Below are 16,487 nucleotides of genomic sequence, written 5' to 3' on the forward strand. Positions count from 1 at the left end.
CAGAGGTGCAAGAAAGAACATTCTTTACCAATAGTGAAAGGCCTGATGAGGGTCAGTTGTTAAATAGGGGAAGGTGCAGGGAGTGGGTAAAGAGAGGTAAGGTCCATGAAGTAGGCAGAGGCAAGTCCATAGAAGATTTTACAAATACAAAGGAAATATAGGAGAGGAAGATGGGGAGAATGGAGGAGTAAGAAGGTACCAGTGGAAAAGTTGGTTTTGACAGTGGTACATTAGCGATGTTGTAGTATGTAGTAAGAGAATGAAGTAGGTCAGGAGGAGGAACTGGTTTTAAGGTACCAAATGTCCAAGTGGTCCCAGGGTACAAGGAGAAGAAGGCAGAGGAGGGAGAATAGAGGAAAAAGAAATAATTGATTAGAAGGATTTGGAATAAGTGTCAATGGGGGAGGAGAAATTTAAAAAAAAAAAGCAATCTTGGAATAAAAGAAATAGGATTGCTTGAACCTTGTTGAGGAAAGACTGAAATTGCAAAGTGTTTAGATGGAGAAGACAATTAATAGTGCTCATGAATAAACAAGGATTGTTAACAAGCTTGGAAACAAGGGAGCAGCAGAAACAAGGTTTTGGTGCTCTGGGAACATCAGTATAGAGTAAAGTATGTAACGAACATACAAGATTTCCAACTTTCTTGGTGGCCGTGAGATGAAATATACAACATTGTTTTAGTAGGCATTGAAATGTGAAATTGAGACTCTGGTGTGTGTAATAGGCTTTTCTCATTGGCAGTGAGAGAAGTTCCCAGCCCCAAAATCAAAAACAAACAAAATCCAACCAACCCAAAGTTCTCTTCCCTAGCTAGTCAAAATCAAAGCCCTTTCTAGGGTCTGAGCAAGGGAAAACCAATATCCCTGCTTGAACTGAGTCCAAGTTTTCCATTCCTCACAGACTATATTCTTTTTCTCTTCCTCCTTTTGTGTGTGCCAGCTGAGTCCTGTGGTTTGATGAGCTGCAGCTGTATCTTCTCTACCAGATTATTCCTAAACCCAGAGCTGACAGGGAAAATAGGGTTGTGGGGACCTTGACTGACTAAGCCTCATGTGATCCAGTCGCATGATGGAACATTACAGAGCGGGTTTGGATGAGCAGTGGAAAGTAGTAGGCATAAAAAAAAATACAAGGAGGGCTGGGGCAGGAGGCTAAAATGGCAGAGTGAATGTTAAAGAATCAAAAGCAAATAAAGCTGGAAAATCTAGATACAAATGTTTGAGATAACAGGTGTGAGGGTAAATTTCTGAAGGATTAAGCAATGTTCAAGTATAAACATGGCTATTAATACATAACATTAATGGTAATATGGTAAACTACATTAAAAGTCTGGGTTTCTAAAAATATGGTCTTCCTGGGTTTTTTGAGTGGCTTAAGCATTACTTTTCTTGATTTTCTTTCCCTCCTTCTTCCTGGCCTCCCTTAGGGTGGTTACCTTTCTAGAGACAGCTAGACACTGTATGGACATACAGTAAGAGAAAGCTCTCTACCTCAAAGAGCAGAATCTAAATAAATGAAACAGTGGGCGGGAAGACAGAGGCACAGAGAGATGAAGTGACTTTCCTTAGCTCACACAGTAGGTGACTGGTAGAGCTAGAAATAGAATCCAAAGCTCCTGATTCCCAATCCTATGCCCTTTTTACTAGACCATATTTCCTTCTGATGTTAAATGGTATCCTGTATCCTTTATAATGACTTTCCCAGGTTATTTCTGTCAGACCCATTTCATCACTCCTTAGGCATTTTTTACCTAGGGAAAACTCTTAATGTCAATTAAAGTTTTTCTTGATCAGGGGGTAAATAAGGCATCCTGAATAGGGGTTGCAGACTGGGAAATTGTTGACCCACTGTCTTTTCCAAGGCATACACTGTGTGTAGGATGAATCAATAGTAAACATATTTCATCTTCCTGAATGTCATTAATTCTAAGCTTTTTTTCCTTGATGCCTGCACTTAAGCCCTGATTCAGGAAAACACTTGATGATGTACGCATGTTTACATCCCTTTGATGTCAATGGGACTTATTCATGTGTGTAAAGTAAGCACTTGCGTAGGTGCTTTCCTGAATCAAAACTTTAGTCCTGATCCCAATAGGGTTGCCAGTTTTGGTTGGACATGTCCCTGGAGGTTTCATCACATGACATAATATTTAATTAAAGATTAATCTTTAATTCCTAGAGACTTTAGGACAATCCTGGAGAGTTGGCAACTCTTTTTACTGTTAGGAATCAGTTCAAGATATACATTTATTTGTTTCTATTTAATTTATGTTCCCACTGCTGGAAAGTTTTTGCTTGTGTATTTATTGAATATGAATTTTATTATGCTTGGTTTCATTTTCAGTCTCATTTTATTGGCTTTCATGATAAGCTTTCTATCTAGGAAAGATAGAAAATGTGGCAAAAGACCACCTTGGCTTACCCTTGAGATCTTGCGTGACCTACAAAATAAAAAGGCGTCATATAAAAAATGGAAACTAGGTCAGATCACGAAGGATGAATATAGGAAAATAACACAGGAAGGCAGAGGCAAGATTAGAAAAGCAAAGGCACAAAATGAACTCAAACTAGCTATGGGAATAAAGGGAAACAAGAAGACTTTTTATCAATACATTAGAAGCAAGAGGAAGACTAAGGACAGGGTAGGCCCACTGCTCAATGAGGAGGGGGTAACAGTAACGGGAGACTTGGAAATGGCAGAGATGCTTAATGACTTCTTTGTTTCGGTCTTCACTGAGAAGTCTGAAGGAATGTCTAGTATAGTGAATGCTTACGGGAAGAGGGTAGGTTTAGAAGAGAAAATAAGGAAAGAGCAAGTAAAAAATCACTTAGAAAAGTTAGATGCCTGCAAGTCACCAGGGCCTGATGAAATGCATCCTAGAATACTCAAGGAGTTAATGGAAGAGGTATCTGAGCCTCTAGCTATTATCTTTGGGAAATCATGGGAGACGGGGGAGATTCCAGAAGACTGGAAGGGGGCAAATATAGTGCCCATCTATAAAAAGGGAAATAAAAACAACCCAGGAAACTACAGACGAGTTAGTTTAACTTCTGTGCCAGGGAAGATAATGGAGCAGGTAATCAAAGAAATCATCTGCAAAAACTTGGAAGGTGGTAAGGTGATAGGGAATAGCCAGCATGGATTTGTAAAGAACAAATCGTGTCAAACTAATCTGATAGCGTTCTTTGATAGGATAACGAGCCTTGTGGATAAGGGAGAAGCAGTGGATGTGATATACCTAGACTTTAGTAAGGCATTTGATACAGTCTCGCATGATATTCTTATAGATAAGCTAGGAAAGTACAATTTAGATGGGACTACTATAAGGTGGGTGCATAACTGGCTGGATAACCGTACTCAGAGAGTAGTTGTTAATGGCTCCCAATCCTGCTGGAAAGGTATAACAAGTGGGGTTCCGCAGGGGTCTGTTTTGGGACCGGTTCTGTTCAATATCTTCATCAACGATTTAGATGTTGGCATAGAAAGTACGCTTATTAAGTTTGCGGACGATACCAAACTGGGAAGGATTGCAACTGCTTTGGAGGACAGGGTCAAAATTCAAAATGATCTGGACAAGTTGGAGAAATGGTCTGAGGTAAACAGGATGAAGTTCAATAAAGATAAATGTAAAGTGCTCCACTTAGGAAGGAACAATCAGTTTCACATATACAGAATGGGAAGAGACTGTCTAGGAAGGAGTATGGCAGAAAGAGATCTAGGGGTCATAGTGGACCACAAGCTTAATATGAGTCAACAGTGTGATACTGTTGCAAAAAAAGCAAACATGATTCTGGGATGCATTAACAGGTGTGTTGTAAACAAGACACGAGAAGTCATTCTTCCGCTTTACTCTGCGCTGGTTAGGCCTCAACTGGAGTATTGTGTCCAGTTCTGGGCACCGCATTTCAAGAAAGATGTGGAGAAATTGGAGAGGGTCCAGAGAAGAGCAACAAGAATGATTAAAGGTCTTGAGAACATGACCTATGAAGGAAGGCTGAAGGAATTGGGTTTGTTTAGTTTGGAAAAGAGAAGACTGAGAGGGGACATGATAGCAGTTTTCAGGTATCTAAAAGGGTGTCATCAGGAGGAGGGAGAAAACTTGTTCACCTTAGCCTCCAATGATAGAACAAGAAGCAATGGGCTTAAACTGCAGCAAGGGAGATTTAGGTTGGACATTAGGAAAAAGTTCCTAACTGTCAGGGTAGTTAAACACTGGAATAGATTGCCTAGGGAAGTTGTGGAATCTCCATCGCTGGAGATATTTAAGAGTAGGTTAGATAAATGTCTATCAGGGATGGTCTAGACAGTATTTGGTCCTGCCATGAGGGCAGGGGACTGGACTCGATGACCTCTCGAGGTCCCTTCCAGTCCTAGAGTCTATGAGTCTATGATATGGCTCCTCACAGAGGTTCATTCTGTCAGTTAAAAGAACAATGTCTTCTACACAAACAATGTTTTGGCCACTGTGGATCATGAGTTATTTTTTTCATGTTTCAGTCATCAGAAGACATCCCTGAGATAAGCTGCATGGAGATTTACAAAAAATTTTCCACCTTGTCTAGTGCCTGTTACTTTTTATAAAAATATTTTGTCTATTCTTACTTACATGGGCATATGTTTTCCTTTAGGCTAAAGTGTGCAAGAGCCAAAGATGACTTGTGTGTGTCTGCAGTGCTTGTAGTAGGAAACCTGTTTTCCTGGACTTACACCTAATACTCTAAATAGTTTTAGAGCAATATTCTGCTCAGGAGCCACATGCAGAACTCCTGTTGACATCACTGTGAATTTTGCACGAAGACTGAGGGGAGAAATAGCCTGTAAACTTAATAGAAGATGGAAAGAAGCCTCAGTGGACAAATCTCCCTTTATATATATAATCTTGGGTCATGCTTTTTTATATAAATACACTTATAAATAGCTTATAAAGGATCAGTAACTGATTAGTATATGTTTTAATAAATGGTTAATCAATTCTTATAGATTGTTATAAAGTCCAACAAATCAACAGGTTTCTTGTTATACCTTTGATTGATGTACTTAATACATACTGTTATGTCTCTAACATGCATATATAACATCTATTAGTCAATTACTAATATTGAATAATGTATTTATAAATGTAACTTCAATATAAAGTGTGACCTAATCTTGACCTGTTCACAGTGTAGGTCCAATCCTACAGAGTTATACTGTGCTTAATTTAAGAAGAGTAGTCTCATCCACTTCACTAGGACTACAAACATCCATAAACTTAAGCATTTACAAAGTGGATTTAATATGAATTAGCCAAACACCATAATTCAATTATCTATCTAAAATGCTGAAATATTCAAAAAATTGGACCACATAAACATTTTTTTATTTATTTGGCATGGGGTTTTGTGTTTGCTGTTTGCAATTTTCAAAATACTTGTTTAAAAAATGCCCCTAAACTTTCAGTAATTTTAAATTAAAAAATTATGGAAGTATAGCCCCAAGAATTAAATAGACTCAAAACATCTGTGCATTTACTGCTTTCAGTTGAAAAGTTCAGCAACATAGAGTCTATTAACATTCATATTTGATAACCTAGTTAGGGATACATGAGGAAGTACCAGAGTTTTACTAATATAGTGGCAAAATAATAATGTCCTTGAAATACACCCAAATCTATTAAAGACATGTACAGTATTTTTGGAATGCTGAAATCTGTGTAAATCTTAATCATGATCAACTCATGTTGACCAAATGACTTGGGTAGTGGGTGAGTAACATGTGCCCAAGACACTGCTGCTTTATAGTAGTTCAAACGCCATTTGTTCTTCTGGCGGTAATTATTGCATATATCATTATTTCTATCCTAATTGTATCAATGGAGTTTTCTATTAAGTTGAACAATCAAAGTGGGCTACCTGTTGGAAGTTCCAGGTCAAGTTTTGAGTTGTCTAAAATGAACATCTCATAAAATACTATACATTGGTGCTGACAAACTTTTTGTAAGGGGCAAGAAAGTTTTCAGAGGTATACCTACAGGGAAAGTTTTTAACTATATAACCATTACTCTGTAGTGACAAGCACCATCTAGTACAGAAAATAGTAGGGTTTATTTTATTTTATTTTACTTTACTTGGAGGTGGAGTGTTGACTGGAGGGAACACAGAATTCTCATGTGGCATGTGTTGAAGATCTCTCTCCCCCTTCCCCCCTTTTCTAATTAGCATTGCTCAGAACCCATTGGGATTGAGGCAGCAATTTGAAGACCTCATGTCACATTCCACCTTAAATAAATATGCATTCATACAAACTGTAAGCACTAATCCAGTGGCTCCATTTCTGACTCCCAATTATTCATATTTGTACTCTGAAAATATTTCAGCTTCAGGTTTGGGTTGGTAAGTTTTATTTGTGCAGAAAAAAATACAGTTGTTCAAAGTCAAAATTTGTCACTCAAATAAGCATTTTATTACTAACAGCAATTTAATCTATTCTGTGTTCAGAGTAAAAATCTTAAATATCTGTTTCAGAGTAGCAGCCGTGTTAGTCTGTATCCGCAAAAAGAACAGGAGTACTTGGGGCACCTTAGAGACTTATGCTCAAATAAATTTGTTAGCCACAAGTACTCCTGTTCTTTTTAAATATCTGTGGTAATCGAATATCTGATTTTGTCAAGAAAGTTGGAATAACAGTTTGGTTTGTTTAAATTTTTTAACTTATAACTGATAGATCTGAAGGACATTAGAGCAGTGAAATGGGAGTCGAGACTTGTGGGGTCTATTCCCTTCTCTGCCACTGACTCACTTCACTGTACTTCAGCGAGTAATTTAACCTCTCTGTGTTTCGGATTCAGCATTTGTAAAATGAAGATAATATATGCCTGTGTGTCATGATGGTACTGAGAAGTTTAAGTACCTGATGCTGCAAAACCTTGCATGCATGGAATTCTCATTGACATCAACTGAAGAACTGTACATGAAGGGTTTTCAGGATAATATTCATAAAGCACTTAAAGATCTTTGATTGAAAGAAGATACAGATGTGCAAAATATTTAGAAATTCTGAACAGAAACCTCCTTTCCACTCCTCCTTCTGCTGGAAAAAAAGGAAACAGTACAATACCGCAAAGTGAGGTTGGGGAAAATAGACAAAAAAGATAGGAGAAGGCTGAGGGATAGTAAAAACATCTCTAATTTAATTAATAAAACTTGATTGACTGATGCTTTAGATTTTTGTCTGTTTCACTGTAGCAGGAATCTGAAAAGTTACATACATTATATTCTTAAAAGTATAATTTGACCAACATATTTAATGCAGCAAATAATATTTTAGTTGAAGTGATAACGTTCTCTCTCGGAACAACTTGAGGAAAATTATGAGAGTACTTTTTTACAGTACAGATATAAAGCCACTGGGAATGAGTAAGGCTCTGATCCTGCTCCCATTGAGGTAAATGACAAAACTTCTATTGACTTCAGTAAAATTAGAATGGGATCTAATCCACCTACTGTACACACCACAGAAGGTAATAGCATTTTTACAGATTTTTCTTGACATCCACTGTGCAGTAGATAAATCCCTCTACTGCTTCTCAGCTTGAAATAACTCATTACCATTTTAAAAAGTACTGACCTCTTTATGAAAGCATTGACCTGCCCTTTTGATTAGGTTTAAAAAAAAGTTGTATGTTAGGAACTGTTCTCCCTGAAACAAATTTTTATTTTCCTCTGGCTTTTATTTCAGCTGTGGGAACCAGCTGCTCGAAAGAGTGTGGGAAGCTGACTTGGAGGCCTGTCAGCTGTTGATCCAAGGGTTTCAGCTGAAAGAAGCTGGTTGCTGTGTTTCAGAGGGAGAAGAGGGCCGAACAAATGAGATGGATGCTGCTGATAATCACTGTTCGGACACAGAGAGAGGAAAAGAAAGCCACTTTCCAAAAGGCACAGAGCAGGGTGCTGTTCCATACCCCACTGCTCAAACCAAATGCCGTGAACTCAAAGAGGTATCTAGAGTTTTCTGCAGATTGTTGAATGATGTCATTGTTTTTCATTTCGAGAGGGAGGGTTAAGGGTCAGCAAAGCAGATTAAGAATTAACTTTAGATTTGGCCTCAAAGAAGGACAAAAATAAAATAGCTTTATGAAAACTCTCTGAATCCTTTTTCCTTTCACCATCTATCTTTTCGAAATTAAGAAAGAAAGAATATGTAATGTACATATTGATTTTTGGGAGAAAAGATTCTCATAAGATTCTTTATGGATTTAACACAAATTATCAACTGTGTCTTCTCCCACTTACATCAGTTTCATGCTAGTGTGACTTAATTGACTTTTTATTCCTGATTCACATTAGCATTAGGGAGAGGAGAAGCAGGGTCCTCTAATGTCAGTGAAATGGTCTAAGGGTATGTCTACACTACCCACCGGATCGGTGGGTAGTGATCGGTTTATCGGGGATCGATATATAGCGTCTCATCTAGCTGAGACGTGATATATCGATCCCTGAACGCGCTCCTGTTGACTCCGGAACTCCACCAGAGCGAGCGGCGGTAGCAGAGTCGACGGGGAGCTGCAGCCGACGATCCCATGCCGTGAGGACGGGAGGTAAGTCGAAATAAGATACTTCTACTTCAGCTACGCTATTCACGTAGCTGAAGTTGCGTATCTTGCATCGACCCCGCCCCTTAGTGTAGACCAGTCCTGTGTCTTTCCAGTTCAGATGCTGGCAGACTTCCAATTTGCATCAAATATTAAAAAGGAAAAAAATGAGGAGGCTTAAAGGACTTGACGTATTTCTTTTAAGTTTTGTTGTTTGCTTTGGAATTTCTGTCTTAAATATTTACAGCTACCCAGTAATCATTTAACAGCACTGCAAGGATAAGCAAGCTGTTAAAGAGTCATACCATCCAACAACACCATGTAATGTGACAAAAAAAAAAAAACCCAAACCCTATGACATGCATTGTTTTTATTTCTTTAGAATTTTGTTGTCAAAAATTAAATGTGCTTAAGAGCACTTACTGTTAACAGCCATTGAACTTTGAACCACGTAGAAAATTGATATTTAATTGTGCATTTCTATTGACTGAGATTTAGCAGAAGTCAGGCCATTACCTTACTGTAAATTCCCATCTGGTTTAGTAAAATTCTATTCTGAATCAGGCTGTGAATGGTAATTTCAACCTTTTGTAAAATAAAATGTTTTACATAGCTGGACAACTTGTAGCACAGAGGGCATTTTCATCCTAAATGGCCAGCTGTGATTTTTAATTTTATCTGCTGTTCTTGGTGAATCTGCAAAGATAATGCCAGCAATTCTGTTGCTTAGGTAAAGCTTAACTTCTTCCAAAAGTACAACTGAGAATCTAGGGAGGTTTGGGATTGACTGTGACTGATTCTTCTACAGTCAAGGCTAGTAGAGGCAAATTCCAATCTCAGTTGCAGCAGCATAAATGTTGGATTAACTCCATTGAAATCAACCAAATTGCTCTGGAATTGCAAAGAAAGATTAAAGATTGTTCTAATGAGCCATAAATCCAGTGTCTTTATTAAGTCCATGATTTTTTGGTTTCTACAGAGTTATGAATTTAAGTTCCTAGGCTCATCTTTTGAAGATGATGTTTAGGTTTCCTTTGAGGACCATGACTGAAAGGTTAGATTTAGAGTGATAATTTTATGAAAAGTGTTCACCCACCAGCAATATGGTGGTGTTTTTGTCTTATTTTTCCATGTGTGTTTATTCAAGAGCTTGGTGATTGTCTGGTTTCACCCACATAGTTGTTGTTGGGGCATTTAGTGCACTGCATGAGATAAACCACATGGTGTGATAGGCATATGTAGGACCCATGGATCCTGAAAGGTGTGTTGTGGAGGGTGTTGATAATCATAGCTATGAAGATATGTCTGCAGGTTTTGAATCTGTTGTTATGGCAGAGTCTGGTGTCACTTTGAGTTGTTATGTCCTGTTCTGGGGGGAACTTATTTCTGCTGATACTGGCGACATTGGAGGATTGTTTGAAGTCCTGAAGAGGGGTTTGAGGAAAGATTTCTTTCAGGATGTGGTCCCCATTGAGTATGGGTTGTAATACCCTGTATGGTTTCCATGGTGGGGTGATAGGTGATAAGTACAGATGTGCAGGCAAAGGGGTTTTCTTTCCTGTATCGAAGCAGGTTGTCTCAGGATATTTGGATGGCTCATTTAATCATGCAAACTATTTCTCTGTTGGAGTGTCATTGTTTGGTGAAGGCAGTTTTAAATGCATTAAGGTGCATATCCTGGACTTTCTCCTTGGAGCATATTCTTTGGTATCTGAGTGCCTGGCTGTAGATAACAGATTTCTTGGTATTTGGGGTAGTTACTAGATCTGTGAAGGTAAGTGTGGTGATCTGTGGGTTTTTCATATGTAGTTTCCTGTATGGTTCCATTATTGAAGCTGATCATGGTGTCCAGGAAGTTGATGCTGGTGCGGGAGTGTTATAGAGAGAGTTTGATGGATGGGTAGTGGTTGTTGAAGTTGTGGAAATCTACAGAGGAGTTTAGATTGTCTCTCCAGAAGATGAAAATATCATTGATGTATCCCAGGACTATCACTAGTTTCATGATGCATTTTTCCAAAATTTATTCTTTGGGGTGGTCCATAAACAGGTTGGCATATTGGGGAGGCATCCTAGTACCCTTGCCCATGGTCTGGGAAAAGTGTGTGTTGTTGAACATAAAATGTTTCAGGTGAGAATGAATTGGGTGAGGTTGGTGTGGATATGAGTGTTGTCCATTGTCCTGTAGATATTTGAGGTAAGAGGCAATTCCCTCATTGTGAGGGATGTTGGTATATGGGGAGGTGACATCCATTGTGCCAATATGGTGTTTGGAATGAGGCTGTTAATGTTGCAGAGTTTCTGGAGAAAATCAGTTGTGTCCTGTAGGAAACTGGACTTTTGAGTGGTGAGTTGTTTGAGGATGGTTTCTCTGAGTCCCGATATTCCTTCAGTAAGCATGCCATGGCCAGATATGATGGGTTTATGTGGGTTCCCTTGTTTGTGTATAGTGGGAAGCATGTAGAAGGTCCTTGGAGTGGATTCAAGGGGTATGAGGTTCTGTAGTTTCTCTCGGAGTTATTTTGAGAAGGATTTGAGGATATCCTTACATTTCTGGGTGAATTGTGGTGTGGAGTCTTCTCTTACTTTATTATAGTAGGTGGCATCAGAGAGTTGTCGGTTGGCCTCATTGACATAATCATCACATTTGAGGATTATGATGTCTCTCTATCTGCTGGTTTGATCACTATCTGGTGGTTGGATTTCAGGGACTGTATAGCTGTCCTCTCCGCAATGGAGAGATTGTAGTGGATATGATGTTTTGGGATTTCACAGTCCAATTTTTCCTTGAAGCAATCAAGTGTGTGGTTTCATCCACTGTGGGGTTTCCAGTCAGATGATTCCTTTTTCTTATAACCATCACTGGGGACAATACTATGAACAGTATTGTCTTTGTTGTGAACTAGTTCTTTGAGGAAGAATCAGTGAAATAATTCTTCTAGTTCTCACATGTTAGTATGGTATCAAATTCTGTGGTGGGGCAGAAGTTCAGTCCCTGGGAAAGTAGATAATTCAGCTCTGGTAAAAGGTAGCCTTGATAAGTTGATGATGTTGGGGTGTCACCTAGTATCCATCTGGTGGGTCCTGATGTCATGGTTTCTCCTGGAAGTGCTGTTCTATAGGTTGTGAATTTCCATTTTTCTATAGGTAGTTATTTCCATTTTTTGGTTTTGTGGTGGATGGAGTGGGGGTGGGGTTACAATTGTTTTGGCTTTCTTGCATGATTTCCAGGTAGGGTTCCTGATTTTTTTTCTTTTCAGCATATGGGAGCATGTGATGATTTCTTATTTGAGGAGCGTCCCTTCTGGAATATGTGAGGTGCTGGAGATGGTTCCTCAGTTTTTCTGAAGTCGTTCTGCAGAGTTCTTTAGCATATTTAGAGTTGCGTGTAGTTAAGTGGTCAGAGGGTTATGGATGGTTAGTCCTCTGGGAGTCCTCTTAAATTTGCTCAGGAAGTAGAGGACGCTGTTAAGTTTGGTTTCCTTTTTCTTCATGTTGTGGAATTTCCATTTCAGACAGTGAAATCTGATATCTTTCCTGGTTGTTTGCAGTGTTGTGCTAGTTGTGTTGGTCCCAAGATATTAGAGATACGAAATGGATGAGGTAATTTATTTTATTGGACCAACTTTTGTTGGTGAAAGAGACAAGTTTTCGAGCTTACACGGAGCTCTTTTTGGAAAGGTACTCAGAATATCACAGCTAAATACAAGGTGGAATAGATAAGGAGTTAACACCTGTTGCAAGAGACCATTCAAGGTGAAGTGTATAGTTTACACCTCTACAGTTGTGTGACAAAGGAAGGTTAGTGGGTTACAGATTGTTGTAATGAGCTATAAATCCAGTGTCTTTATTCAATCCACATTTTTTGTTGTCTAGCAGAGTTATGAACTTAAGTTTCCAGACTCATCTTTTGAAGGTGCTTTTCACATTTTTTTTTCTTCTTCTTCTGGCTCATTACAATAATCTGTAATATCCTGGGACCAAGACAGCTACAAGACTGAAAACAAATTTTACCACGATTTTTTCAGTTGGTGCTGTGGTTTAGACAGTAGCATAACAGGCTAGTAGCATCTGAACAGGAATGTTGTGCAGTATATGTTTCACAAACACCTCCTAACAGCCAGTTATGGGGTGGAATATTTAATAAAAACATTACACCTTTCTATAGCCATGCCAATAATTTAAGAAAGAGAAACTGGGTAAAGGAAGGAAGCAAGTCCTCTGATCAGTAAATGCACTTTCTTAAGAGGTCTGGCATTTCTTTTCCAGCATTTAAACCTTATGTCATGATGTATAACTGTGGAACTTTTGTGGTTGTTTAAAAATAGCTCTGTCTATGGCTAAATAGGTTGTATACTTTTTAGTTACTCTTTCATTTGACCACTGAAAGGGTTTTAAGGTATCTCTTAGGGAACAGCATAATGATAATCATTAGTAATCAACCACATGATAATTTATCATATGACAAGGGATGGAGATTATAGATACTCACTTAAGGAAGAACATGCATTTACCAAATTATTTGATGGTATTCTTTGAGTCCTTATGGAGTCCTTCTAAGATATATATTTTGATAAGATTGAGCTCACTTTTATGGGGGTGACCCCCTTTAACTATCTTATCTCTGTTCTAGGCTATGGGTATCAAAAAAAGAGTGGTATCCTTTGAAGAATATTAACTTCTTTCCAAAAAAAAAAGGAACAGAGGCATCATTTGTTTTGGAGCTTGCAGAATTGTTAGATTCAAAACCATGACAGAAAGGATATAATAATACATATGCACACACACATACACTGGCAGCCTGGCAATTGTTCCACTTTATACTGAAATGTTATGAGTGAGGGGTTGAAGGCTGGAATTCTAGTGGTTCATTTGTCAGTATTACCAATAACTACTTCATATACTTTCACTTCCAGTCATTTATCTTGTTATTTCTGACAAAACATTATTGTAAACTGGGTCTTGGGTTCATGGCGATGTATTATAAATACAATTTCCTTACATACGATTAACTTTTGCTCACAGAAAGCAGCAAAGAATCCTGTGGCACCTTATAGACTAACAGACGTTTTGGAGCATGAGCTTTCGTGGGTGAATACCCACTTCCTCAGATGCATGTAATGGAAATATCCAGGGGCAGGTATATATATGTGTGCTAGCAACTGCTAGAACAGGGCCTCATCCTCCCTGATTGAACTGACCTCGTTATCTCTAGCTTGCTTGCTAGCACACATATATATACCTGCCCCTGGATATTTCCATTACATGCATCTGAGGAAGTGGGTATTCACCCACGAAAGCTCATGCTCCAAAACGTCTGTTAGTCTATAAGGTGCCACAGGATTCTTTGCTGCTTTTACAGATCCAGACTAACACGGCTACCCTCTGATATTTTGCTCACAGGTTTCATTAAAAATTTAAAGACTATTCTTAATGAAAAAGAGGTTTGAAACAGGAGAAGGGGAACAGACAGGCATTCATGATCCTGCTGGATTTGCTCCTTGACAATAAAGACTTGTTTATTTTATTATTATTTTTAAAGTAAGATATATTCTCAGTAGATCACAGAATATCACGTGCTCAGTCATGATCGTTCAGGCTTTGCATGCTTTCAGAGTTCTAGATATCTTACTTTCCTGTGTGATCATAAGTTTATTATCTGACAGCTTTATCCCTGTATTTCTTAAGACAATTGGAATATTATAGTTGTACTTACACTGAAGACTCAGTGATCCTCACAAATACTATTCTCTTTTTAACCTGCATATGTAGAACTCAAAATTAAATATCCTGTGTTTAATGGGACAATAAACTCCCTGAAAATTGCCAAAGCACTCTTGAAACTACCTGTGGCATCACCGAATAACCATATCTGACAAACTTCCCCTGTAAAACCAACTGCAGAGCTGGGAAAACATCTATAATCCATGACAACCCTGCTGGTAAAAGCACCTTTACTGGTTTTTGCCAGAACTAAATCAGATGGAACCAGCCAGAATTATCCTGGAACAGCCAAAAACACCTGAGAATAAATGGCACCCCATAGGAACTACTAACAGCTAGTTAGAACAGCAGTCTTCTTTAACTCATTGGAACAAATCCATAAACAACACTAATCAGTCTGAACCAAGCCAAAGTACTCCTGCACCAGACAGAGCCAAGACAGATTCTGGCAACTTCAGGTATGGTTCTTCTATCAGGAACCAAAATTAACTTGCTGGAATTAAGAAAGAACAACATGGAGCCACCTTTAGTCTGAAGGAACCAAACCAATCATGGCAATTGGGTGTGATTCTGCCATGGTCCCAGTAGGTCCTAGATTTGTTCCTTAAAATTTTATGTAGCTCTAAATTGACTACAGGTATTTTTACTTTGGTTTCTTAGAAGTGGAGGAGGTTGGAATTTTTTTCATAGTTTGTTTCTGGGTAATTTTCTGAATTATACCAGGATTTTACTCGGCCTTATATACAATAACACTTCATTTCTCAAGATATTAACATCTGCACATTGCATCTCTCCTTGTGTGTCCTTGCTTTGACTTTTGTTTGTTGATATTTTCCTAGTAAGCAACATCAGAGGCACTGCTGACAACTAATATCTGTGTAGATTTGTGTGTATTAAAACCTCCCTAACACCTGGTATCCCTACGATCATGCATACCCACGAACCTTCATGTTTCATTTCCTGACCTGTCCTTTTTTTCTTCTTCTTCTGGCATGTTGTGCAGTGTTCCCTCTTTAACCTTATGAAGGAAGGAAACACCTACTAGATTTCAAGAGAATTCAGATGATTAAAGTTTCAAGGTAAAAAAACCAAAATGCAGTAGTATTACCTTTGGTAAGCCAACATGCTTGGTAGCTACCACATCAGTCATTTGTAACATGTATAATTCCATCTCAGTGCTTGAAACAGAGTGTGTGTTGTTAGAGCAGAGATCAGGTTGCCAGGTTCTCTTCCAGCTCTGCTATTAATTTGCTTGAACTTGAGCAAGTCACCTTTCCTCTCTGTACCTCAGGTTTCCCATCTGTAAAGAAAGTTTGTAAAATGCTTTCAGATCCTTGTTGAAAAGGTGCTATATAATTACACAGCATTTTGTTTGATTAACTATGTTTGAGATATTAATACTCTGTGATATTGAAATGGACTCTCACTAAAAAAGAAATGACAACAGTATACTTTTAAAATGACAAATGTTAAAAATTAAGTCAAAACTGTATGTGATATAGTGTTTGTCAGAATTTGGTGATAGCAGTCAGCAATAAAGCCTTTGTCAGTGGGATGCAACACATTACCATAGATTAAAGTACCCTCTGATCCAGGAAGTAAATGTGCCAGATGCAAAGGGCAACACTTTTTTAGAAATCTAAACAAAATGTACTTTCATATTAGTTTAATTAAATGTTGTATTTGTAGAGATTCAAAAATCATTTGGAGACTTTAAATTTATCTACCTTAAATGTCAACATTGAGCATCAGTGAAGGTCAGTGTTTGAGTATGTTTTCTATATCCTTAATCCAACCTGCAAAGGGATTCTGTAACAACAGGCTTATATACAGTGCTGAGGTCACCCTTGTACAGCCAGTATTTACCCACATTTACTACACAGCGATGTCATTGTCTAGTCTAACCATCAGGAAATACTGAAAAGTTTCAGATACCACTGTGTGTTATCTCTGGGTAAACACTAGCTTTTTAATGAAGACATCTGTATCTCATAAAATTTAATCCTTCCAAGAACATGAAATATTGTAAAAACCAAAAAATGCAATAACCAACAAACAAAAACTGAAGACAGAGTTAATGTCTTTGCAGAGTTCCCTTCTTTGTAGAGGTGAAGTTCTGAAAAGTTCACCAAGAATATTCTCTGTTTTATCATTTGTTTCCTATATACAGGTCTCTGATACTGTGTGTTGCTTTGTC

General features: G+C 38.2%; 1 protein-coding gene across 1 annotated transcript in view; it reads left to right on the plus strand.

Annotated features, from left to right (window-relative positions):
• DISC1 (DISC1 scaffold protein) overlaps positions 1–16,487 on the plus strand; it is a 405,341-nt gene that overhangs the window by 350,985 nt on the left and 37,869 nt on the right. The window contains 1 exon segment of the mRNA XM_030556889.1: positions 7,720–7,975. Coding sequence (XP_030412749.1) covers positions 7,720–7,975 — 256 coding nt within the window.

Source organism: Gopherus evgoodei, chromosome 3 (assembly GCF_007399415.2).
Source record: "Gopherus evgoodei ecotype Sinaloan lineage chromosome 3, rGopEvg1_v1.p, whole genome shotgun sequence".
Classification (NCBI taxonomy): Eukaryota; Metazoa; Chordata; order Testudines; family Testudinidae; genus Gopherus; species Gopherus evgoodei.